General features: G+C 47.4%; 1 protein-coding gene across 2 annotated transcripts in view; it reads right to left on the bottom strand.

Annotated features, from left to right (window-relative positions):
• The window catches only part of IGF1R (insulin like growth factor 1 receptor), a 305,438-nt gene that overhangs the window by 17,221 nt on the left and 262,938 nt on the right, over window positions 1-25,279 (bottom strand). Inside the window, exons 7-18 of one of the 2 annotated variants that reach the window (XM_061179987.1) lie at window positions 24,359-24,485; window positions 22,622-22,860; window positions 19,901-20,068; window positions 19,509-19,713; window positions 15,819-16,102; window positions 14,377-14,513; window positions 13,743-13,902; window positions 9,991-10,093; window positions 9,055-9,125; window positions 5,139-5,368; window positions 4,763-4,873; window positions 871-1,030 (exon numbers count right to left, since the gene is read on the bottom strand). In XM_061179987.1, coding sequence (XP_061035970.1) covers window positions 871-1,030; window positions 4,763-4,873; window positions 5,139-5,368; window positions 9,055-9,125; window positions 9,991-10,093; window positions 13,743-13,902; window positions 14,377-14,513; window positions 15,819-16,102; window positions 19,509-19,713; window positions 19,901-20,068; window positions 22,622-22,860; window positions 24,359-24,485 — 1,995 coding nt within the window. Of the gene's footprint in view, window positions 1-870; window positions 1,031-4,762; window positions 4,874-5,138; window positions 5,369-9,054; window positions 9,126-9,990; window positions 10,094-13,742; window positions 13,903-14,376; window positions 14,514-15,818; window positions 16,103-19,508; window positions 19,717-19,900; window positions 20,069-22,621; window positions 22,861-24,358; window positions 24,486-25,279 lie in introns of both variants that reach the window. The other variant, XM_061179986.1, reaches the window with a different exon arrangement.

The following is a 25,279-nucleotide window of genomic DNA, read 5'->3' on the forward strand; positions in this document are numbered from 1 at the left end:
AAATAGTTTTTGGACGTAAAGTCTTCCTGTAGCTTCTCAGGATAAATATTTAGCATTTTTCTAAGACATCATCATCTCATAGTGGGAAGAGCAGGTGGTTCCCACGCAGCCCTGATGTTTTATGTGTTTTATCAGGCAGATTCAAGGACCAAAGTAAAATCCAAACCTAAAGTCCGAAATAAATTCCTAACCAGTGACCAGAAATATAATCCACCCCCCTTTTCTGGTGTTACAGTGGGTGGTGGCAACAAGGGGTCTAAGGAAGAGTTTAGTTAGCTAATAAGTAAGGGTTGCAACAAAGATCAAGAGCTCCGAGGTTGACCAGCTCAGGTGTGAACCCCAGAAAGCAGCGGTCTTCCCTCATCCTGTAACCACTCCTGCTCTGTGCACGGGCTTCACCACTGGGGACCTCACCTCTTAGAAAACGCCAGGGACCCCTTGTTGTTGTGAGGCAGACAATGTTCCTTGTAAGCTGGAAAACTGCAGGACATACTGGTAGTATGGAGGGCAACTTTTAGGCACAAGTCAAAATCACCTGAGGACACTGTCTCAACTATTTCTGGAAACAATGCTTAGAACTGTTCTGCCAAGAAATGCCTCAAGTGCCAGTAGAGGCAACCTCAGGGACCACGGCCTCAGCTCACCCTTGGCCACTGCCTGGACCACTGCGCCCATGCATTATCAGGATTAGAGCCAGGCTGGCTGGGTTTGTGACTATTGACTGGACACAATCACATTATTCTCAAGAGTAAGACTCTGCAGTCACGGGATGCATCGGAAAACCTCTCCACAGGCAGGCTAATGCCCACTTGGCCCCTAAAACATGTGCGAGTTTAGTTCTTGCTCAGATCTGGAAAGCTAAGGACACACCTCCGATTTTGACTGTGAAATCTTCGGCCACCATGCAGTTCCGGGCAGCGAGGTCTCTGTGGACAAACTTATTGGCGTTGAGGTATGCCATGCCATCTGCAATCTCTCCAGCCATCTGGATCATTTTGCTTAGGCTGGGAGGTGCTAGGACTGGATTATTCTGTTGGAGATTAAAAAAAAAAATCCATGTGAGAATTTAGGAATTTTTCCCTCCCCGTGTTCTTTCACGGTTTGCAAATCCACCTTTGTTCAATCTGAGCACCACAGGTCATTCTGCTAAGAAACCAGGAGTGGCTCAGAAGGAGGCCATGGCACTTGCCCTCTGACTACATCACAAAGCTGCAGAGAGAAGCACCTATTAGCACAACTTGGGACCAGCATCTTCGATTTTGGGTGGGGCCAACATCATTTAAAGTGAAACCAGCAATTTTTGATATTAAAAATTCTGGATATTCAAATTCCAATTAGTGTATGTGTTCCTTTTATTTCTACAATCCAACTCCATACAGGGAAAAGGAGGGAGAGGACATTACAAAGGCCATGTGGAAATAAGCAAACGGGTTTCTTGAATGGACACTGGATGTGTTATTTCCTATGTTAAATTATTTAATCCTTTTCTTTCCCTTCAACTTTCTTCTAAAGTACAAAACCATCAAGATTAATTTGTTCACCTTACAGAGTGGCATTCCTTGGATTATTATTTTCTGTGGGTGCTGAGGAAAGCAAGCCCTTGACAGTTCATTTAAGTCCAGCAGAAGCTTATTCCGGAGGGGACCAATGTCCAACAGTGACAGGTAACACGGATAAACGTTTCCTCTTTGCAGAGAAGGGCAACATACCGACTTCAGAATTGAGAAGAAATACCCCCAAATAATAAATCCATTTAGAAAAGTTTTATATAAAATGTGTGTCCAAGCCTCTTTATCCTAAAAGAAAGTGTGGAAACCAATCAGCACCCCCAGTTTAGATGCTGACCACCTCTTGTTTGTGTGAGTTCAACAGACTTTACCTCAGTTTCCCTGACTACAGAGCATCTGTCACAACACGGCAAAGCCATCCTGCTCTGACAGGTCCCACACGTCCCCTTCCCAGCTCAAACCCTGCGCCACAGGAAGAACACGTCTGGGCTTTAGGATCAGACAGTCTGGCCTCCTGCCTGGGCTCTTTCACATGGGGTCGAGGCGGGGTCACTGCTGGGAGGATGACCTGGGACCATGCATGGCAAGTGTCCGCCAGTGCCTGGCCAAGGTCCATGCCCAGGGAATGCTGGTTTCGCCCAGTGAGGTGCTAGTTTCTGCCCCAAAGCTGGCTTCTAGGAGCAGTATAACAACTCTCCAAGTACTTGGGGGTTGGTTCCCTACACTTGAATTTTGAAGCTACTATCAGGACTGTCTGTGGTGATTTAAAATCCTCATTACTGAGTTGCCTGGGGAAGTGATGTGATGACCCGAAGGGTAAGCCAAAACTACCCCCTTCCTTTACAAAGGGGCCTTGTTTAGAGGAGCCTTTTTCCCTCAGGACCTAACATTCCCTTTAACCTTTTCAGGGCTTTAGATATGCATGGTACACCAGGAAATCAGCAGGTTAAAATGTTAACTTTATGCTCATAATACTTAAGTTGTGGAATATTAAGTTAGGCGCTTATTAGAAGTGGCGCTTCATAATATTAATATGAAAAACAGAATCAAAAAAAGGAACCTGATTTTAAGTATTAAAGGAGAGGGCTGACATTCTGTCAGTCATGGTGCTAATACTGCCATTCTTTCAGACGTATTAGAAAACAGAAATATTTAACTTGCTTAGAACTACTTAAGACGCGTATACACAAGCATTCCCATTTAGTGAGGGAAATGAATGAATCTTCACTGGGGGAAGATGCCAAGTAGAGTATAATGAAACCACAGGACAAGCATACGTATTTTTATACTTGACATGGGTTAGAAAGAACAACTTTAAATCTGACAAATCTAAAAGTGAATTTTGGGGGGCTTCCCTGGTGGTGCAGTGGTTAAGAATCCGCCTGCCAATGCAGGGGACACGGGTTCGAGCCCTGGTCCAGGAGGATCCCACATGCCGTGGAGCAACTAAGCCCGTGCGCCACAACTACTGAGCGTGTGCTCTAGAGCCTGCGTGCCACAACTCCTGAAGCCCGGGCGCCTAGAGCCTGTGCTCTGCAACAAGAGAAGCCACCGCAATGAGAAGCCCGCGCACCGCAACGAAGAGTAGCCCCTGCTCACTGCAACTAGAGAAAGCCCGCGCACAGCAACAAAGACCCAATGCAGCCAAAAATAAATAAATAAAATAAACAAATTTTTTTTTTAAAAAAGTTAATTTTTGATCTGAAAAGGACTTTAGTAGTCATCTTGTCCAACCCTCTTATTTTACACATAAGGAAACCAAGGCCCCGAGCCTGAAGCAGCCACCTGAGGATGCAGACAGGTAGTGGCAGAGCCAGGACTAGGGCTATGTGTTGCAAATTTTTATTCTGTGCCTGAAACTGGGGACGAAGGAAGTAAGTGCTTCAGACTTTTCAGAGGTGCCTTAAATGAATCTGATAAGAAACATACTGCCACATCTCCAGTCACCCAGCTGATGAAGCTTTTCTCCTTCGTGCTGGCTTGTGTATTACAAAATGAGCTGGGAAAAGGCACTAAGATCCAGGGGAGCTAGGGACCCACGCTGGGCAGAGCAGAGGGTGGGTGTGTTGCAAACCGCCCTGCTCGGGGCCTCAGTCCACACTGGGCCTCGCGGCCCTTGCAGAACCACACGCATCATCTGCTGTGAGTAAAGGAAGCGACGTGTGAACAAGTGCTTGGAACAAAAATTAAGGAACTACTACTTGGGAGATGATTAAGTTGCCAATTAAAAGAAGAAAACAAAAGATCAAGCTCAAACAGAGAAAGGCTACAGACATTCAAGAAGGATAGAGAAAGGGGAGGATCCAAGGCACAAAAGCAGACCCAAAGCTTCCTCAACAGGCAGCAAAGTCAGGGTCCAAGTGAGGACTTGAGACCCACCAAGGCAGCCAAGTGAAAGGCAGATGTTGCTGGTATCACTTCTAAGTGTTTATCTCCCAGTTTACTCTTAAAAGTCGTTCCTCCAAATGTTACAAAGCTGGGTTCCCGGGGAGACACCAGGGTAACACAAAGTGACATTTTTTTGATATTAAGTAGAGAGCATTGTGCAGCTGAGGTGATGATCATTCAGAAGCTCAAGCAAGACACTGATTCGGGATAAAGCCTGAAATGTGGATGCAGGGCTTGAGAAATGGGGCTCCCCCGCCTCAAAGGCTCAGACTGCCCACAGGAGGGGAAGGGGCACACGTCGGGTGGGGGCCTGTGAGTGAGTGGGTGTCTGCGCACAGAGCTGGGAGGGAAAACACCCGGCACAAGAATCAAGTCAACCTGACAGTGAACTCTGACAAGCACGACACTGAGCTACACTGGGTCTGGGATGGATGGGAAACATAATGGGCTAGATGGGGATCCACTAAGAACCAGACAAGAGAAAGCCGGTCCAGGAGAGAAGGCAGTGGGGAGATAGGCACTCCTGGCTGGGGTGTGGGGCAGGAAAGGCTCCAGGGAGGGAGCAGCGTGGACATAGTCTGTGGGTGGGAGTCAGGGAGAGACGGTGGTGGAGGAGGTGACTGGGGGTGGAGGGAATGATGTAGCAGCAAAAGCACACAGGGGTTTGAGTAATAAGGTACCTGCGGACTGGCAAGTGCCTCTCACAAAAGATCCAGGTCTCTCTCTAGTCAGGGAACTCCTTCATGTACAGGACCAAGAACCAAGCACGGGGCAAGAAAAGATTTAAAGACGCAGTATCTTCTGGGGGAAGGTTCTAAAGGAAAGGGAACGGTTAACATGGGATGTCAGTGAAAATCAAAACTGACCTCCATTTCTGGCCTCAGAGACCGGAGATAACTTTTGAGGTCCCCCCGGGTCATCAGTTCCATGATGACCAGCGTCGGCTGGCCCTGGGACACCACGCCCAGCAAGCGCACCTGTGAGGAAGGACAGAGAGAAAGGGCTCAGAGGGTGAGGGCTGCCCACGACTGCGGCTCTCCCACCGCTGGGACCATCTGGCCCAGAGCAGAGCCCGTACGATGGGCCACTGGGGCTCACGGGCCAGCCCTGCATCACATCCAGAACCTTCGTGTGCACAGTGTCTAAAGGAACAGTGGGGTGATGGAGGGATCCCTACAGAAGACAGGGCGAGACAGCAAACCCACAAGTGTGCTCCCCAACACTTGGGGGCCCTTCTCTTACCACGTGGTGACAGTTGAACTCCTTCATCACCGAGGCCTCATTGAGAAACTCAATCCTCTCGCGCATGCTGGCGGCCTCGTTCACCGTCTTAATGGCCACCCTGGTCTCAGGCTCATCCTTGACCACGCCCTTGGCGACACCTTCGTAAACCATCCCGAACGAGCCCTGCCCCAGCTCCCGGCTCATGGTGATCTTCTCCCGGGCGACCTCCCACTCGTCAGGCACGTACACTGGGGAAGAAGAGGCCAGAACTGAAACAACGTGCTTTGGGCAAACTCCAGGCCAAAGAGGGCAAGATGCCACTTCCTAGAGCCCACAGAGGAGAACAGCAGGAGACAAGGATATGGCTTGTTCTGGAATCTCCCACAGGCTGTGGATTTCAGCAAGGCCACTGTACAGTCAAACACTAGAATTTCAAGTCCTCAAGGGGTTCTAGATAATTCAAAGATACCAACAGCATATAAGAACCAGAAAGTCGTCCAATTTGAGATGTTGCTATAAGTATAAAATTCATGCTGGATTTCAAAAAATAATGTAAATATTTCAATAATTTTTTTACTGACTGCATATTAAAACTGATAATATTTTGGATATATTGAGTTAAAGAAAACCTTATCAACATGTATTTCACCTGTTTTTCCTATTTTATATGTGGCTACTAGAAAAATTTCAGGTTTCTTACGGGACTGGCACTATATTTCCATTGGTAGCTCTGCTCTAGTCTGGACAGCTTCTCTGGTCTTGCCAGAGACCCTGGGGTGGTGAATGAGGTACGGAAGCAACTGAGCTCTGGCACCGAGGGGCATTCAGTGGTGACCAGCATGGAGGGACAGCTGATGAGTAGAAGGACCTCCCCAGGGCTTCGGCCTGGGGCCTGTGAACTCAGGGACCTCCCACCACTGGGGTGAGGGGCTGGGGGGTGGGGCTTGGTAATGACTAAGCCTGAATATGATTTCCTGTCCAGCCTATGCTTCTGGTCAGATTCAATTTGGTTTAAGAAAATAAATAAGTAATTCTAGGCAGGGGGAAGGAGAAAGAAAGAGGGAAAGGAAGAAGGGAGGAAAGAAAGAAAACAAAACAGAAGATCCATCCTACCACTCTGATGGGTAGGTGAGAACTAAAATAATATCAACCTGTTCTACAGCTCCATAAGAAATTTCAATTATTATCATATTCTTCTAACGCTGTGTGCTTACGTCCTTGCCTGAGAGGGGAACCCTTGGCATGCTCCACTGGTAGGAAAGAGGTGGTCCTGGCTTAGAAATGCAGAAGGACTGAGAACCTGGGATGGCATCTGTTTGCCTTTAGGCTTTCAGATGTTAACCGTGGGCCTGCGGCTGGATGTAAGAGAAGCAGTGGATTGACAGCTATATTCCGACACCCCCAAGTCCCAGGTATCTACCTTTAAGTGATGTCTTAAAGCAAAGATGTCTATAAATTAGGCCCAGGAGATACCACCAATTTACAACTCTAAGGAATTTCCAATATGGACTATGTTAATCAATCTAGAATTTTCTTTCACATACATTTTTGTATTTCATAGTACGTATGTATGTGTTCAGGAATTTCACAAATGGAATTACAACCTCCATATGGCTTAGACAGCTTATAGCCCTGAAGAAGGGGCTGATGCTCACTTAGGAGAGTAAGTATGCAAGACAACCCAGTAGATAAGACTCTTCCTGATACCCCTCAGAAAGTATAAAGAGACACTGTATATATCCATTTATCTCTGAAAATCCAGGCTTGCTTTTAATCAGAATTAACTATGTAACACACCATGAAACATGGAGTTAAAACCAATCACATTCATTCCCTGGGAGGTAGCTGAAGTCAATACTCACAATCCTTTCTCTCAGTTCAACCCAGTAACTCTGACTTTAGCCAGCAGTCCTAAGCCCTGCCAGGCAGGAGAGGTTTACGTGCACAATGTTATCAGCGTTTCCCTGGAGGGGATTTTCAGTGTACTCTGGTGAATGGTGACATGCAGATTAGCTTTTGGAGAGAGAAGTTTTTAAAGCCTTTTTGAACTGCAATGTCATTTTGTTGCCCCTTGAGGAAACTAGCTATAAGATGCTTGTCGAAAGGCTGAATAAATTAAGTTCAAATAAGGTGACAGTCTTCCTACCTGTTGGCCTGGGTGACAATAAGTTTTGTTTGTTTGTTTTGTTTTTAAAGAATCAAGAAATATTATGAAGGCACTCTGGAAAGACACAAAATTTGAATTCAAATCGCCGTTAGAGTCTGTTATGATTGTATTTGTGCTCTCTCTAAACTTCCTAGATCCTTCACAGTCAAAGCTACAAATGCCAATCTTCTATGCTTTATTTCAAAACCGAGCAGATTTTTGCAGTAGTCTTACTCCACACTGATAGAGCGGGAAGTGGCCTTGCATCTTCCTTATAAATTCCATTAAGTGTGTGACGACTCCTCACCTTACTTGATTAAAAAAAAAAAAAAGATTATTTATTCAAACAACGCATAAAAATCGTCTTGCCTTTTTTTTTTTTTTTAAAGAAAAAGATCCTCTCCACAAGTAACTACTCTTTTAAGTTTGGTTTGTATCCTTCCAGAACATTCTCTGTGCCTTATATGTACACACACACACATACATACAGACATGTAGGTGTGTGTGTGTACATATATATGTCTTTTAAAAATACAACTTTGTGAGACCTTTATATAAAGAAGAATAATGTCCTCATTATTCTACGCTTGATTCGCATTCAGAGGAGTCTGCTTTTGATTGGCTTTATTGTAAACACAATTTGAATTAGAAATTATTAAAGAAATCACAGTAATAAAACTTTACACACTTACATAGTGCTTTTAAATTGTTTTCTCATTTGATCAGGATGAGCAATTAGAATAATCATGACTCTTTATTTCACGTCTCCTGCACACACACTTCCACTTCTGAAGCATGAGCGAGGCAAACGTGTTTTCTAAATAATCCAGCCGATTCCATGCACTTGTTTATTCACTTGACAAACCCTGGCCAGCTGCTCCTGTGGGCCAGCTTGCCGGTCTCCCCAGCCCCCAGGACCTCACAGTCCTTCCCCACAGCGACTGCATCACATGTCAACAAGATGCCAGGGGCTGCCTCATCCTGATTTCTCAACTGCCTAGTTCTGTGACCAGGGCGAGTTTCTCCTCTGAGCCTCGTTACCCCACTGACAGACAGATGAGCATCAGACAACCCATCCTATAGGGATGCAGGGATCAAATGGGATGGCATTTGTGAACGTCTCTAGCAAAGTGCCAGTCAGTGGTACCCAATGACCAATGTCTCACCCCGACTTACTTTGAAAGTTAGGATTTTGGCAAACTTGGAAGACAAGACAGCAAATAAGGAAAAAAAACCTTCCAAGTCAGACCATCTCAGATGTTTAACTAAATGGCTCTCATGAGTTACTGCCAGAGGGAATGTGAACAGGCCATGAGGGTAAGAATCGTTAAGACCCCAGTCAGGAGGGAATGAACAGAAAATCTCCAAGATACAAAAATCAGAGAAGCCGTAGTGATCAAAGACAATTATAATGGCATGAAACGCAAGCTGAAACTAGTTTAAAAGGACTGTTTTGTCAGCTGCAGCATATCTTCCAACTAGATGTTGACAATTATACAGCTTTTTTCATTCTAGCATAAAATTTCAAGCAATTAAATAAATGGATTACTGTGCTGGCCACATTCATCTCTGAAGCCCATTTTTCCTTGGGGCAGCCCAGACAGTCCCAGAATTTTTGACATATTCAGTGAACTGCTCAAAACATTGGTTCAAAAAAAAGTGTTAATGAAGATGGATCTGAGGCCAAAGGTACCTCAAAATAATGCAAACCTCTTCCCCTGAATTCGTAACACTCCCCAAAGCTCCTGAGCTGGGACCCCAGACAGTGACTGTAGTTTAGAAGCTTACCATCGGCTGCACTGAAGTACTCCGGGTTCACAGAGGCATACAGCACTCCGTTCCCCAGCCTGCTGTTATTTCTGTCAAAAAGGATGAAATTCAGGTTAGAAAAAAAAAATCCCCACATACTTTTATATGTACTTTCATCTTTGTTACCTCAGTTTTATTTGTTCTGATTCATTAAGGACCGGGAAGGGGTGGTGGAGGTGCTGTCAGGACAGCTCCACCACACTTGCTAACGCCTCTTTTGGCTTCTTCAACGGCCTCAAATTAGAGCTTTTTAAGAAACATTTGTTTCTTTACTTTGTTGGAAATTGAAAGGCTTATTTGATGGACAGGGTTAAAATATCATGTTTGAAAAAGCTTTGCACAAGCAGCGGTATCTGTGATGGGACAACCAGTGTGGGGATGATCCAGACTCCAAAGAAAAAGTCTTTTTCTGTTGTTGAATCATTAGAAAATATTCTCTTTTTTCTGTACATTTGATTGGAAAATCAGGTTTTCTTTTCTTTTTTTTTTATAAATTTATTTATTTATTTATATTTTTTATTTTTGGCTGTGTTGGGTCTTCGTTTCTGTGCGAGGGCTTTCTCCAGTTGTGGCGAGCAGGGGCCACTCTTCATCGCGGTGCGCGGGCCTCTCACTGTCGCGGCCTCTCCCGTTGCGGAGCACAGGCTCCAGATGCGCAGGCCCAGTAGTTGTGGCTCACGGGCTTAGTTGCTCCGCAGCATGTGGGATCTTCCCAGACCAGGGCTCGAACCCGTGTCCCCTGCATTGGCAGGCAGATTCTTAACCACTGCGCCACCAGGGAAGCCCCCGAAAATCAGGTTTTCTGATCCATAAGATAATTCCTCAAACTTCTCAAAAAGTTCATCTTAACTTGGGTTCAAATCATCAAACCAGTCAGACACAGAAAGTATCTGAACTTTTCACCAAGTCACTCACCTTTTTCTGTGGAAGACGTACAGCATTATAACCAACCCTCCTACTATCAGCAGAACAGCAATGGGCAGAGCAATGATCAGATGGATGAAGTTTTCATACGTTGCTGCAGAAACAAACGGGAAACAAGAAAATGTCACGAGGTGAACAAACTGCTCGTGTCATTTGTTTATATTTAGCTGGAAGTATGGAAGAAAAATCCCTGAGAATTCCTTTATTGCCTATCATGAACTAGGAGTTCTGAAGGTAAACAGTATTGTACATAAAAGAAAAAAAAAAACAAACCCTGAGTTATTTGTAAAAAGATTAAATAAGTGCCGATGGAGGAATAAAGTCATTTTTATTTTCAAAGTACAGTGTATTCTGAAATAATAGTTCAAATGATGGATTCAAGTAAAATAATCTTTGTATACAGTTTGATGACTATTAGTGGAATTGCATACATTTGCTAAAAAAAAGAATAGATTCTTATGTATTATAGTGCTCAAGCTGTACTGACTTTTATCTGTCTTAAGACAGTTCCACAGACAATTAAAAAAAACAAAAAGTAACTGGATGGCACCCCTTGCCAAAGCTGCTCTGAATACGCCCCAAACATCAGAGTCTATAGTTACAAGTCTGAGACCACAGAGCTCCTGCCTGCTCATCACCATCCTCAGCTCTTAGATGACAGATGCCAGGCTGGACACACCGATCCACACACTGGAAAATTCTGTCAGACGCTGGTAATCAATACGTCCACAGGTAGCATAACAACCAGACAAGTGGACCACACATGCTGCAAGGATGCAGGGAGGAAGGGAGAGGGGAAGGGAGTCAGGGGAAGCTCGCCAAGCACAGAGGATGGTTGGAAATGATACTGGAGAGAAATCAGGGCCGGCTCCTAAGGGGCCTTGTCCAAGCTAAGCACTTTGAACTTCATTCTGCAGATTAAGCGGAACCAGTGAGAGCTATCCAGACCCACAGTGAACTGGTGGGATTTGTGTGGGAGAGATGGCTGTGCCTGAGGACAGCCTGGAAGGGCTGGCAGCGGGGAGGAGACCCTGCCCTGTCTGGGGGAGCGGGTGGGGGGGTGCCCTGGGCATGTTCTGCATCACACAGCTCAGACCTCAACAAGGAATCACTGCTCCTTTTCTATGAATGAGAAAGACTCACAGAGATGAACTGTCCTCCTCAGGGTCACACATGCAGCTGGCTGGCCATGACCTAGGGATTGGAACCAAGGCTTCCGGCACCCCTGGCTCATATTTTCCCTACGAAGCAAGCGCCCTGGAGGCTCTGAGCTGAGGCGGTGGTGGTGGCTACAGAGGCTGGATTCCAGAGGTATGTCAGAGGCAGAATCAATGAGATGTGGGTTTGAATGAGAAGTGGGTGGCAGGAGTGAAGGAAAGGGGAGGGGTGGCTGTGAGGTTCCTGGCTTGGGTGGTGGGTGGATTACGGGGTCACGGACTGAGCTTAGGAACAAAGGATGGAGAGAGATTTTGAAGGTAGCAACTGTGATTCTGGTTTTGTGCACGAGGCGTCTGAATTGCCTGTGGGACATCCACGTATGTGGAAATGAAGTTGGAACTCACTGGGGACCAAGTTACATCTATTGTAGATCACCCATCAATGATTATTCTGCCACTAAACACTACTATTATTATTACTCTGTGAGGACTATTAAAGCTATTTTAATTTTTTTAATTAAAGATATTTTTATCAAATAGCTCTAAAAATGGATACAGGCTCCTGCATTTCCTAATTCTTGAAAATACTTGCAAATTAACACGGACTTTGGGAAGCTAGTGGAGTTTCTTTTTTGCCCCCGAGGACTATTTCTTCTATCTCTATCACTTATACTACTGGTCAGGTTGTACCCTATTCTTTTTGAGTTTCACATTTCAATGGGGACATGGAGAAAGTGGAACACATCCAGAGAAGAACAAAATGACTGAATGGCTAGAAAATTGTTCTATGAGACTGGGCTACAAGAAAAGGCCCCAAACCTGAGATTATTTAGTCTGGAGAAGAAAAGCCTAAGGAGTAATTTAATAGTATTCAGGCACATGAAGCGTTCCTAAAAGGAGAGCAGTTGCCAGAAAGCTTCCAAAGCTTCCATCTCCTCTGAGGATTGAACAGGAGGAAGGGAGACTCAACCACAGCAGGAGAGAATCTTGTCTGACACAAGGAAAAACTTCCCAACGGTAAAGCAGGCACGCAGATTTAATTTCCCCATGGTGTATGCCAACTGCTGCTGGAAAGATGCCATCAGAGCGGCTCTTGGGTTTCCCACTGGCTCCCGGCACTCACAGGGTTAAAAACGGGGGAGCAATGGCAGAGAGGAACCTGTCATCTCTGCAGATAAGCCAAGGTCACTGAACCCCAGAAGCCAATGCTGCTGTTTCAAAGAACACAGCATCATGCTAGACCTCTAAACCTAGGCTCTGTTCCTCAGGGATGGATGTGGAGAGGGGAGGAGAGGAGAAGAGAGAAAACAAAAAACTTCTTTGGGGAGGGCTCTGGGAATCTTGTGAAAGTTCCAGCGCTGGAGTGTGTGGCACCAGCCAACTGGAAAGAGTAGGTAAAATGGACCACATGGAGAATTCAGACTATTTTAGATGATGGAATTATCTTCTTAAGCATCTGTTTACCCCTCACACAGCGCCAGGCTCATCAAATGCTACCTCAAGGTCTGCAATTCTATCCCCGCACATCCTTTTTCTGGTATCTGTCACTGTGTAGACTTCCAAATACCATGCATGTCTTTGACTAGGCGCTAACCAGGTGGACTGCTGGATCGACTGAATCCTGAATTTAAAAACTCAGACTCCAGACCAGAGTAGCACAGATGTGGACACCAGGAGAAACCAGGGCAGTGGAAACTGCCCACTTGACCCAAAAGTAGCACCACTAAGCAAGGCGGGACTGCTTTTTCTCGTGGAAGCAGTCAGGAATAGTGTTATGCCAGATTTGATCCCATTATCTGAACATGAAATAATCTTAAAAATTTGGTTTCTAATACAAAATAACAGAAACTCAACATGTAAATAATAAGGGATATTTATGTCACCAAACGAAAATACTGAATTTTCTTGGCCAAGCAAGTATAGTGCCCTTGTGCTCATACATTTTACAAAACTCACTTTTAAAATCTAAAATCCTCGCCTAGAATGGCCTTCTAAGAATTCTGTCTTGTCGATGGTTTGAGCATAAACTCACCACATGGCCCAGTCTCTGTGCCAAACAGGGAGAACTGTGCGCTTTCAAAGTGTGTTGCTACTTTAAAAGTGCATCTGTTATTTTACCGCTGAGCAGGGACACGGGTGATGCCTCAGCCTGGGATGCTGTCACGGCGACTCCTGCTCTGGAGCAGGCTGGAGCAGAAGGCCCCCAGGTTTCTGTCACCCCTTAGGATTCTAAGCCCTGAGTCGGAGCCCCAGTCAGCATCCCTGACGAGGCAGGAGGCAGAATGGTCAATTCAACGCTTTGTAAAATGCTTTGGACATAAACCAAATTGAGAGGACGGGCCCCTTGCTGTCTCCCTCAAAAGAGGGGCTCAGACCATCTCCCTGCCCATCAGATGAGGTAGGGACTCCAAGTGTGGCAGCTCCCCAGCCTGAGCTCCTAGATGAAGTGCTGGCAAAAGTGTGACTCTTCTGAAAGGTGGCCGACAGAAATCAGAAAACCAGAGAGCCAGGATGACGACCCAGGTTTCCCCAGTCCCAGCGCCACCTGCTTTCTGTTTTCCCAGCGACTCCCTCCACAAGTCTTACTTTTGGCCTGGACATAGAAGAACACAGGATCAGTCCACGACCCGTTCCCAGAGAGAGAGGTGGCCTGGATCCGGGCCGTGTAGTTCCCCGGGTTCAGCCGGTTTAGCTTGGCCCCTCCATACTTCCTGTACTCCTGTCTGGACACACATTCCCGCTGATCCTGGAGGAAATAAAACATATGTGTCAATTTCCCACAAACACGCCGCCTCGCCTCTCGCCTCTCGCCTCCCACCTAACACTGACCCCAATTTGCAATAAAAGGGAAAACACCCAGGCTTACATTATGGCAGTCCTCCAGTAACTCTAAGCACAACCGACCTTTAACCAAACCTTATTTCTTTAACCAAAAAGAGTTCCAGAAAGATTAAGTTGTTAAGACCAATCTCTAGGCTGAAAGATCGTTTTCTGCAAAGAAACAGTTTCTTGAGGGTGAGGATAAGCCAGCTCCTCGCACACTGTGAGAATTCCCCAAAGAGCATGGAGTTGGTAAAAAGACCTAAATCCTCACTGACTTACCTCCTTATTTTATTGTTCAAAGTCTTCAGCTAACCAGGAGGTGCCCTGTGTTGAAGTGTAACACATGCTACACCTGCAACAGAAACGCACCCACACACGGCCGGTGCCCCAGTCTTACCTCGACTTGTGATCCGTATTTTATTTCATACATTAAAATCAATCCATTGGGATTCTCAGGTTCTGGCCATTTTAAAAAGATGGAGTTCTCAGGCCTTGGCTCCCAGGTCACTGGCCCAGGAATGTCATCTGCTCCTTCTGCGCAACAATTGAAATAGGCGATAAAGTTAGATTCGAGTCCTCAGGGAGGGAGAGAAAAACACTGGACTAGCCTAAGAACACCTTCCCCAACTCCTCGTGCAGGACTGCGGACAGCGGCCGCAGCAACTCCTCCTGACCTGGCCTCGCACACACAGCAGGGGTTTTGGAACTGGAGCAACCTAATGACCTGTAAGTCTCAAGATGCCACCACACCCTCCCTTCCCCTCAGTCTCCCAACAAAAAAGCCTACTCTCAAGTGCAGGAGGAAAATTTTGGCAAATTGAGTCGCTTAGGTCTGGAACTCGGCTTCTATGCGATGCCATCAAACACAAGCATCATCAAAAAGGTGCTGAGTGAGCAGAAGCAGCGGCATCCAGCCTCCAAGCCGGGACCCAGATCCTTCATGCTCTGCGTCTGCACGCGGCAGATGCAATTTCTGCGCAGGTGTAAAGGATGGTCCCCGAGCCCGCCTGGGAAGAAGCCGCCAGGAAGCTGGTGCTGAGCGCAAGCTCGCTGCCTTCATCAGCGATTCCTGAAGCTGCCGGGTGAGGCTGGGGTGCCTGCTCTCTTGCTTTTGCTTCTTAAAGCAGTAAGCCAAGTGGTGAGCAATGTCACTGCAAGTTCCAGCTGGGAAACACTGAGAAATCAGCTGGGCTCTGTCTCTCCTGGGAGGGTGAGGAGACTAAGGCCGGGTAGGCCGGCAGCAGCACGTCGGTGCCAGAACTGCACCCAGGAGGCCCCGCTCCCAGACTGCAGACACTGTGCTCTGTGCTACCTGCCAGCTCTGCAGGGAAGTGAACCGGGCAGTTCACCCATCCTGAAAGATGGATGTATGGCTGTCTAAGCCACAGGCAGCTTCTAACTTACAAGGGGAAGGTGAAGACCAAACAAGCAGGACCAAAGGTTGCTTGGGAGTGGACCTTGAGGAGCAACACTCAGTCTGAATCAAGGCAGCTAAATGCGGATTTCACTGAAACTTGAGAACTCAGGAGGGACCTGGCAAAAAAGGGCCATGGGAATGCACAATGCAAACCAAGGAGAAGGAAAAGAGTGGACCCTGCATCGAGCTCCCTGCTCTCGAGTACTTTGTATGGAGACACTGGGGTGGGAGTGGGGTCACGATGCATGAACTCCATTCCCTGGGCTGCTGGGCTACCAAGCTGCCTGCAAATGACCACCCGTTCTTTAATAAGCAGGACTGAGACTAAGGGTTATCGTCCTGGGTGTTGGCCTCTGTGTCTACAAATCATAGTCTCCGCTAGGCTGTGAGTCGGGTGTGGGGTGAGCTGGATGACACCGTACCTGCAGGCATGGTTCTTGCAAAGACAAAGTTGGAGGCGCTGCAGCCGAGCTTCTCAGCTTCGTGGTTACAGCTGTGGATATCGATTCGGTACAGAGTAAAAGGCCGGAGGTTGGAGATGACAGTTCTCTCCTTGTTATCCACTCTGCTCTCGAAGAAAGGGTACTCAGTCTCGAGCTCTTCCGGGTCTGTGATGTTGTAGGTGTCCACCACCGTGGTGTTCCTGCTCCGGCTGGACATGGTGGTGTTGGCGACCTGCATGACCTCCCTCCGCTTCCGTTCAGGTCTGCAAGGAAGAGAGAGAGAAATGTGGCTTGTGAGTGAGAGCTTCCACCTCTTTTGTCTTTTCTGTGACTCGAGTCAGAGAAAGAAAAGAAAAATCTTCACCTTGGAATAAAAGGAGCTACTCAGCCCCCTTGCATAAGAACCAACAAATAATACAGGGATTTCCCTCCTCATTATTTATTTTGCTTTCTCTACACTGCAAACCTCAGCCTCAACGTGCAACCTGCCCGCTGGCTCCCCAAGTGGTTACTCGATGGTACCTAGAGGCAAACTAACACCTCAGCCCCCCCAGTGGGGAGGCTCAGGAGCAGCCGGGCTGTTTCCTCAGAGCTGTTACAGTGGACAGGGACTGGGGAAGGGAGGCCACCCGGGATGCTGTCGGGAAGGCAGGGGGCCAGCAGAATGGCATGTCCCGATTCTCTGTAAACAGCCACACTTCCACACCGTGTGACCAGCAGCTAATATCGTGGCCAGCTTTTCCCACACCCACCGATGGGACAACTTACTCCTGTCAGAAAACCTTGTTTACTCTTCAACATCTGTTGATATTTCAGTCACTTAAACCAAACTTTGTGACTTAAACTATAAAGGCAGCGATCAGTGAAAGGCACTCGGCACCAGATACTGACTCCAGAAAGGAACTCATGACCTCAGGCTGCCATCCTACTTCAAGACACATGGCCACGGACAGCAAAGAGCATCATACTCAACCTGACTTGACTGGTTTTAAGCTCTAAATAAACTGTTCTTAGAATGAATTGAAAGAAATAAAAATCGTCTTTGGAGAATTTAGTTGTAAACCAGAAAAGCTTCCTTTATGATTTATTCAGCCGTTCTGTTACCCAGACACTCCTTTTACCCAAATTCTGTCAGAAATCGTGTGGACATCAGATGTACGCCTCAGTAGGAGGCATGAAACACCCCAAACGTGAGGTTCTTATCAACTGTGGCCCCTCACCATGGGCAAACTAGGGTATTATGTCTGTCCTGTGAAAAGAAAGGACAGCAAGTGTGACTAGACTTTGGAGAGAGGCCATCAAGACCGCAGGGTGGACGCATGCGTTCATCAGGGGAATGTGGTGTAGAGGAAACTTATTTTGAACTCAACAATGCAAACACAAGGCATTCGTGAAATCTGTGCCACCCACAGCTCTGCCTTCCTATCACCTGATCCTGTGTTCTTGGACTGATGAGGAAAACAGGCACTGCCTTGTAACTATCAACAGAAAGCTAGGGGCTCTTCAGTGAAACCTTTCCGAAGCCTGGACTCACAGCCTGAACCTCGGACAGGTCTTTGGGAAAAGACGGCAACGTAGCCGGCAGCCTCTGCTGTAGAATAAACAGATGGCTCCTGCTGGCCTGTCTGGGATGCTCTAAATCCATCCTTTTCTGTGTCCAAAGGAAGTAACACCGGCCAAGCCCCTGCTGGCCCGGGAGGGGATGGACTGTGTTGAGAAGCAATGCAATGAAGGGAAAGAGCCCCAGTGTGTGGGGAGGAAGGGCCAAGCCCCAAATCCATAGTTAGTGAATCAGGGTGGTGGAGAAGCCACTGAACCTAGGTTCTAGTTTTAAAACATCTTTGCGCTCTTTTTCATCCTCAAACTTTCTGATTCTCGAGACCACGCATGATATACAGGATATCTGGACTAACACATGAACTGCAGCCATATCAATTACCCGTGAACAGGAGATGTCACCGGCGGGGCAGGTCGGGAGGTTCCATGGTTTTAACGGCAGGAGAGGAGGGGGCAGAAAGCTGCTAAGTGACCGATAGCTTCATTCTGAAAAGGAAATAGTGCCTCCACTTCCAAAAGGTCTTGATTTCCTGTTTTAATGATTTTTCAAAGTAAGATGTCTATCTTTGACTAGTATACAAATATCAGGAAGGTCACGTGACAGAAAATAAAAGTCTGTTTCAAAACCATTTGCTGCTACAACCTAAGAGAGCTTTTAAGGGCAAAGCAACTGCAGGATAAACAGAAGCTCGGGACTGCTGGTGCCCCTCTGGGTCAGGAGCTGGAAGAAGAGTAATCCCTAGGAGCAAGTACTGGCAGTGGGCTGGCAGCTGGGGCGCCATGGGGGTCAGGAAACGGGCTCGTAGGTACAATGCTGGCCTGAATCTTGCTCCTTTGCCCAGATTGCAGGCATGAGGTTGTTTCTAAACTCTGCACTACAATTTTTCAGGAAGAAAAAGAAGCCATCAGTCACCACTCTGTTTCCGTCTCCTTCCCAAGACATCACAAGTCTGCCCTGCTGAACGTCCCTCCACTTTTCTGTTCTTTCTTTCTTTCTTTTTTTTTTTTTTGTTGTGGTAAAACAAACTTTTAAAGTTAAAAAAAAAAAAACTAACAAAATTTTGTCATTTTAACCACTTTTAGGTGCACATTTCAGTGTCATTAATTACATTCATAATTCTGTGTAACCATCACCACTATTTCCAAAATCTTTCATTACCCCAAACAGAAGTCCTACACGCATTAAGGAATAACACCCCATTTCCCCTCCCCACAGCCCCTGGTAACCTCTAATCTACTTTCTGTTGCCATGAATTTGTCTGTTCAAGATATTTCATACACATGGAATCATACAATATCTCCTTCTGCATCTGGCTGCTTTCACTCAGCATAATGTTTTCAAGGTTCATGCATGTGGTAGCCCATGCTTCAGAATCTCTCATTCCTTTACAGGGTTGAATAATATTCCATTGCAGGGCAAGACCACATTGGTTCATCCATTCATCTGCTGGTGGACACATGGGTTGTTCTCAGCTTTTGGCTATTTGAATAATTCTGCTCTAAACATTTATTTTCCTCTGCTTTTGTCCCCACTAGGCAGAAGCAGAGGCTGGAGCAGCGGAGCAGACAGATGCCCTGGGGTCGGGCTGCCTGGCTCGGAAAGGCTGTCTTTTGCACGGCTTCACAAACTGCTTGTCAAGGGTGCCAGTGGCTCTCGGTTATGCTTTGAAGTTGCGCCCCTTTCAAAACTGACTCTGAGTCTCTCCCTCTCCCTTCGCTCCTCCTTGGCCAGGCTGGGAGGCCGCAGGGAGGCGTGGGAAGGGCAACCGAGGGCCCAAGCGGAGGGCTCCTCCGCTTGCTGGTGTGTGCTTGGCCAGGTGATTGCCGCTCTCTGCGCCCACGTGCCCCCTGCAGGGGCTGGGCGGTCACAGGGCAGCTGCACCTGTCACCTGTCGCGCCAACAGCCCCCCCACAGCCCAGGCCGTGAGCTCTGGCCCCTTCCACGAGGGCTGAGTGGCTTGGGTAGTAACCCCACCCGCCAAGCCGGCCGCCTACACTGTTGTCCCTCCTCAACGGCCGCTGGGTCTCGCTTTGAGGCTGTCGACCTACACACCACAGGGTGGAGAGAAAGCACCAGGACCTGCCCAAGGACCCTCTCAGAGGACACGGTACCTGGGCACGAAGATGGCGTTGTGCAGGAAATTCTCGAAGACCTTGCGGTACTCGGCCTCCTCCTTCTCGGCCTGCTTCTCGGCTTCGGTTTTGGGGCAAGCGCAGCACGGCCCTTTCTCCCCACCACACACTTCGGTCTTGGGATTCTCTGTCACCTCCTCAATGTCGATGGTGCCATCAGCGTACTTCCTGATGGGGATTTTGTCTGCTTGGAAAAGAGTAGCACAACGAGAGCCAAGTTACACAGGCTGGTGAGGAAAGGAAGAGCCATCAGCACCTGGGCTCACGACCACAGCTGCTTCCCGACAGACGGCTGACACTGGCCCTGGTGTGTGTGGCCTCGGGGTTTGGGAGTCACAGCCACAGGTGTCCCCTGCCCCTCCCACCCTCACCTTTGGAGCAGTAATTGTGCCGGTAAAGGTAGCTGTCCTGGGGCTGGCGCTGCCACCTCACAATGTAGTAGCTCAGGTTGCCGTTGGGCAGGGAAGGAGGGTTCCACTTCACGATCAGCTGAGAAGAGGAGTTTGATGCTGAGAGTACATCCAGGGGGATGGAAGGAACTGGAAAGGGGGACAAAGGACATTTCAGAAAATGGAATGAACCCAAGATCCTGGCTGTCAGATACCCAGCGCAAACCCACAAGAAGCCAAAAGTCTGATCCCCACAGGAAAATGGCGGTGAACACTGAAACACAAAATGAAAACCGAACCTTGTTTTGAAATTGTATTACTTTCCCTTTATAATATCTGTTCTCTGTGATAACAAACATTACTGAGCTGCAGATGGAAAAGGGTGGTGGAGGCACAGCTAGGGTTGGAATGGATGACTTAAAACCCACAGTTAATGCAAACACTGGACTTTCCTCATTTACTACAGCTGCCATCCTCCAAAACATTTAATGCCAGCAGTTTTAGCAAATGGTAAAACTGACTGACTTGCATTTCATCTGAGATTTTGAATCTCTGATAAAAATGGCAAAAAGCCAAAATGAAAGGGGGAAGTAAAAAGGGTGCTGCGGAGAGAGTGGGGAGTGGGGGGGGGGGGGAGAGAGAGAGAGAGAGAGAGAGAGAGAGAGTTGGGGCGGGGGGCTTGGAGGAAAAAGTGGTGCAAAGGGCCAGTAAATCTACTGATTGTATAATCATGATTCAATGGAACTATGGAGTCATAACTATGAGAAGCAGTCTAAAAACACCTCGAACACACATAAAGCCCCGATTTCAAGTAACGGACTCTGTTACCAGCAAAAGAACATTGATTTACAGGCAAAGCATAAGAATCTGGTCAATATCTACTTACTATTGCCCTTAAACCCAAACCTGGAGCTGAACTGTGTATAAAGGGCAAATGCATCCAGGGACCACTGAAATCTTATTCTCTTTGGGTTCAGAAAAAAGCATCAATTTTGGTGGATTTTCCAAAGTGCAAAAGACACCTTTGTTGTATGTCACTGAAGCATAATGGTCATGTAAGCTGCTTTTAAAATTTGAAAGCTTAAGGTACAAAATTTTATATACAAGGGTCTGAACACTTGTAAGGAAGGACACTTTAGGAAAAAGTTATGACTAATACTAACTTTTTCTGGGAAAACATTTTACTGAATGCTAGGCCACTTTAGTGCTTCCTAGAATAAGTATTTCAGAAACACACAGCTCACCCCTAGATGTTTCAATAACAGGTGTCACAAAAAAGCCTAGGCTGCGGAGCAACTGGGCCCGTGAGCCACAATTGCTGAGCCTGTGCGTCTGGAGCCTGTGCTCCACAACAAGAGAGGCCGCGACAGTGAGAGGCCCGCGCACCGCGATGAAGAGTGGCCCCAGCTTGCCGAAACTGGAGAAAGCCCTCGCACAGAAACGAAGACCCAACACAGCCAAAAATGAATAAATAAATAAATAAATAAACTAAAAAAAGAAAAAAAAAAGCCTAGGCCATGGACCAAGTCATTCTCTGTCCCTACCACTTGTGAGGACAGACGCCAAAATAGAGCAAACTGACTCAATTTGTACAGTGCTTTGTTTTCCATCTTTGGGAAAAGGAAACAAGTTTCTTAAGAATTGGTCTTAACAAAGAAAGACTTTTATTTTCCCCAAATTAGCTACAATGAATTACTTGCAAATTTTTAATGCTGAACAACTTGTTCTGTTGCCTTTGAGCCTCTGCTACAACATCCCAGGCCTAGAATCAGAAGCCTGTGTCACATTTATTGATATAAACATTGTGCCATCAGTGACATGATCGTAGCCACTTAGAGGATCATAGAGATGGAACAGGGGAGGGGAGGGGAAGGCAGGAGGGGGCAGGAGACCACGAGCAAAAGTATTTCCCCACCAACATTTTTTCCTCACCCTCTTTGCCATTTAAATTCATTTCGTGCCAGTTTATGCGTATTTTAAAACAGCCTACGTATTGTAACAATGGCTATCATCAAAGAATGTTTATCAGTGCCTTTTAAAATGATGTGCATTTCCCTACTTCCAACCTGGTTTTTATATACTTGGAAAATATACACAAATGTTTGCTCTCCTTAGTTCCAGATTCTGGAGTTGAGAAATGAGTTGGTTTAGAAAACGGAGATCAGGGGAGAAGGAGGCACATTTTCATCAGTGAACACTTGGAATGTCCACAACATGGTTCATCTCATGTTTTTTAACTTCTGTCTGCTTTCTTGGAACCCTAGCCACTACGGGATGAAGGTGAGAAACCAGGGAGCCACCTGAGGTAATTGGAACAACAACCAGGGTTTCAGTTCCCAGAGGTCCAACTATCCAAATAAACAAGAAGGGCAGCCTTAGAGGACTGTATCCAGTCTGGGCCTCCCAATGAAACCAACCCAGCACCCTGGATGACCTGGGCTCACTGGTCCAGGACAGTCAGAATGATAATGGAAGATGGTACCAAGTCCAGAAGATGGCCTGGAAGAGGCTAGGGTATTGGGAGTGAGAAAGAAATATGATACAGTATTATATATTGACAAGACAGACAAATAAAAGACAGACTGGCCCAGGACAGGGAGAGACAACAGGCATAGCTCAGTGTCAGCCCTCTGACTACATCTTGTCATGAGTGAGGACCCTGAGCTGACGAGGCGTGGGACGGCGGGGATGGTGCGTGAATACCTGAAGCATTGGTGCGAATGTACAAGATCTCGCTCTTGGCTCCACGGATGTGGTCATTCTCCACCATGGTGAGGGTCACAGCCTTGACGTAAACGGCATACTGTGTCCAGGGCTTCAGTCCATGCAGTAAAATGCCGGGCTCCACGTCCTTGTTGGGTGGGAGGTCCACATCTACCATGTTCCAGCTGTTGGAGCCGCAGGCATCCTGCCCGTCATACTCTGTGACGTTTTTAAAGGGTCTGAAACACAATCGATGAAGCTCAGAGAATGTTTTAGGCTGCTGACATCAAAGCTCTCAGAAACCTCCCCTCAGGGCCTCCCACATCATACTTTCTATAATGGGAATTCTAGATAAAACGAGTCATCAATTAGATCTTTACAGAAGAATAAAATTAAGCCACCGGACTCCAGGTTTCACACAGTTCTGTACACACTATAGAATCGAACCCTCTGCCTCAGGAAGAGGAAGTTCCATAATTACTGGGATTGGAAATGCTGCTCCTTAAGAATATACGCAAATGCTCTTTCCCTCTCTTCCCCATTTTTTCACCATTAAGAAAAAACAAGCGTAGTCGTTTAATGCAAACATCATTATTGATAAAGAATAACTTCTGGAGAAAAATGCCTTTGCTACAGAAAAACAGCTTCTCAAATACAGCTTCTAAAATCTAATATGCTCACAAACAATTCTGATTGCTTAAGTATCTGATAACATTCAAATATTTCGTTTCCAGATTATCTCAGACACTGACGTCACTGTCAGAGCACTGGTAGACTGCTAAAGAGGATGATGATTCTGCACAGATGCGGAGTTGGGCAGGGATTCCACGCCTCTCAGATGAAAGGGCCAGACAGCCACTGGCTTCTGAAACAGACATTCACACACCCCTCCCTGTCGTTGTGATGGAAGATGAGTGACTCCCATGTGCAGGGACAATGAATGCCTGATAACCCCGCATCTTGCTTTTCTCATGGCAATGGCACTCCCAGGGCCCCGGCTCCAGCAGGGGGAAAGGGTACCAGATGCTGCCACTGGTGGCTCTGGTTCCAGCTCCGGGGAAGCCAAGCACCTGGGAAAGGGACCTATGGCATCAAGGTGGGACCTGGGTGAGGAGGGTGACTAAGAGGCCTGGGGGAACCACCTGGATACAGGAGGCAAAGGAAGGAAGGGGGAGACCAAGAAGAGCTGCCATCTGGAGGGATGTCCTGGCTGTCCAGGTAGGCAAATGTCCTCTGAAGGCACAAGAAAAGCCCCCAGTAGATTTTGGGAGAAATTCTGAAAGGTTTGAGACATGGAGGTCAGTCTTTCTCCATTCTCCGTCCCTTGTTTAGAGGGCTTATGACCTAGAGCGGAAGGCCACACCTTGGGAGGGGCCACAGATAGAGTGACCAGAATAGATGATGGACCCACCTGGGGGTCACCTCAAGGGGAGCCAAGCATCCTGAGGGGTGTTCCCAGACTTTGGATTAGGGGGGACCAAGGCTGCAATGATATTGCAACCAGGCCCTCCATCCCCATTCATGAATGTTTGGACTGACCTAATTCTCCACAAAACAAGTTTTCCCCTTTGGACTTATTTTATTCAAGCACCTCTAATCACCCACTGAAGAATGAAAGGCCTCAAGCTAACACTTTTTTGTTTGTAGCTGTCACTGGTGGTGATGGATGTCACATGACAGACAGGAGGGTGGCGAGGATGAAGCCCTGCCAACACGTCACCAAGCACAGACACTCACGCTTCCTTGTAGTAGACGGTGAAGCTGATGAGGTCCCTGTAGTCAGGGGGCCGGTACCGGTGCCAGGTGATGATGATGCGGTTCTTCCACGTGGTGGTGGAGGTGAAGTGCAGGACGTCACTTTCACCTGGGGCAGAGGCACATCCATGAGTGACACCCATCTATGTCCTTTCCCTCCACGTGTCTGAGAGGTCACCTGCCCTGCACTATGGCCCTCTCCCCCAAAGCTGTCTGTACTTGCAAAGCCCCTTTTTGGACTTCTCAGTGGCTTTCTTGTTTCTACTAAGGACCCAAACATTGTGCTACGTGGCCTCCAAGGGGCTCGGTCCTTTGTTTAGTACACTTGGTGGCCCTGGACGTGAACCTGTGAGTGATTCCTAACCTGGAAGAGAAGGACCACGGGATGGAGCAAGGTGGCCTTGTCTCTCTGCTCTTCCCTAGGATGCGGGCCACCCAAGGGGCTGGGGAAGGTGAGAGTGGACCTTGATGCTGGGTGGACTCTTCTTAGACATGACGACACCTGTCTTACAGTTGTGGATATCTGCCCGCTTGCGTCAAATCACCAAAGACAGGTAACAAAGCAGCTGTGCCACAGAGGGGAACTTTTCTTAGTCCGCACGCGGTATCGACACCTTCCTGTGCAAGGACACAAGAATGCCTTGGCGGCTCCAGCTAGTGTTGATGCGCAGCGGGGAATGGATGGAGCGCTGATCAGACCCATTTCACTTGGAACAGCCTTCTGCGCTCTGTGGGAAGGAAGCCTCTGCTGGTGAGGCATGACGGGGATGCTGCCCCGAGCCCCCTCGTGCTCCCGGACCTGATTCAAACTGTGATGAGAACCCGGGAAGAACTGATGACTGCCCCCCTCGTGGAGACACGAAGCTCTCCTACGAATTGTCCTTGCCCCCGTGTCTGCCCGAC

This window comes from Eubalaena glacialis, chromosome 2, assembly GCF_028564815.1.
Source record: "Eubalaena glacialis isolate mEubGla1 chromosome 2, mEubGla1.1.hap2.+ XY, whole genome shotgun sequence".
NCBI classification, from domain to species: domain Eukaryota; kingdom Metazoa; phylum Chordata; class Mammalia; order Artiodactyla; family Balaenidae; genus Eubalaena; species Eubalaena glacialis.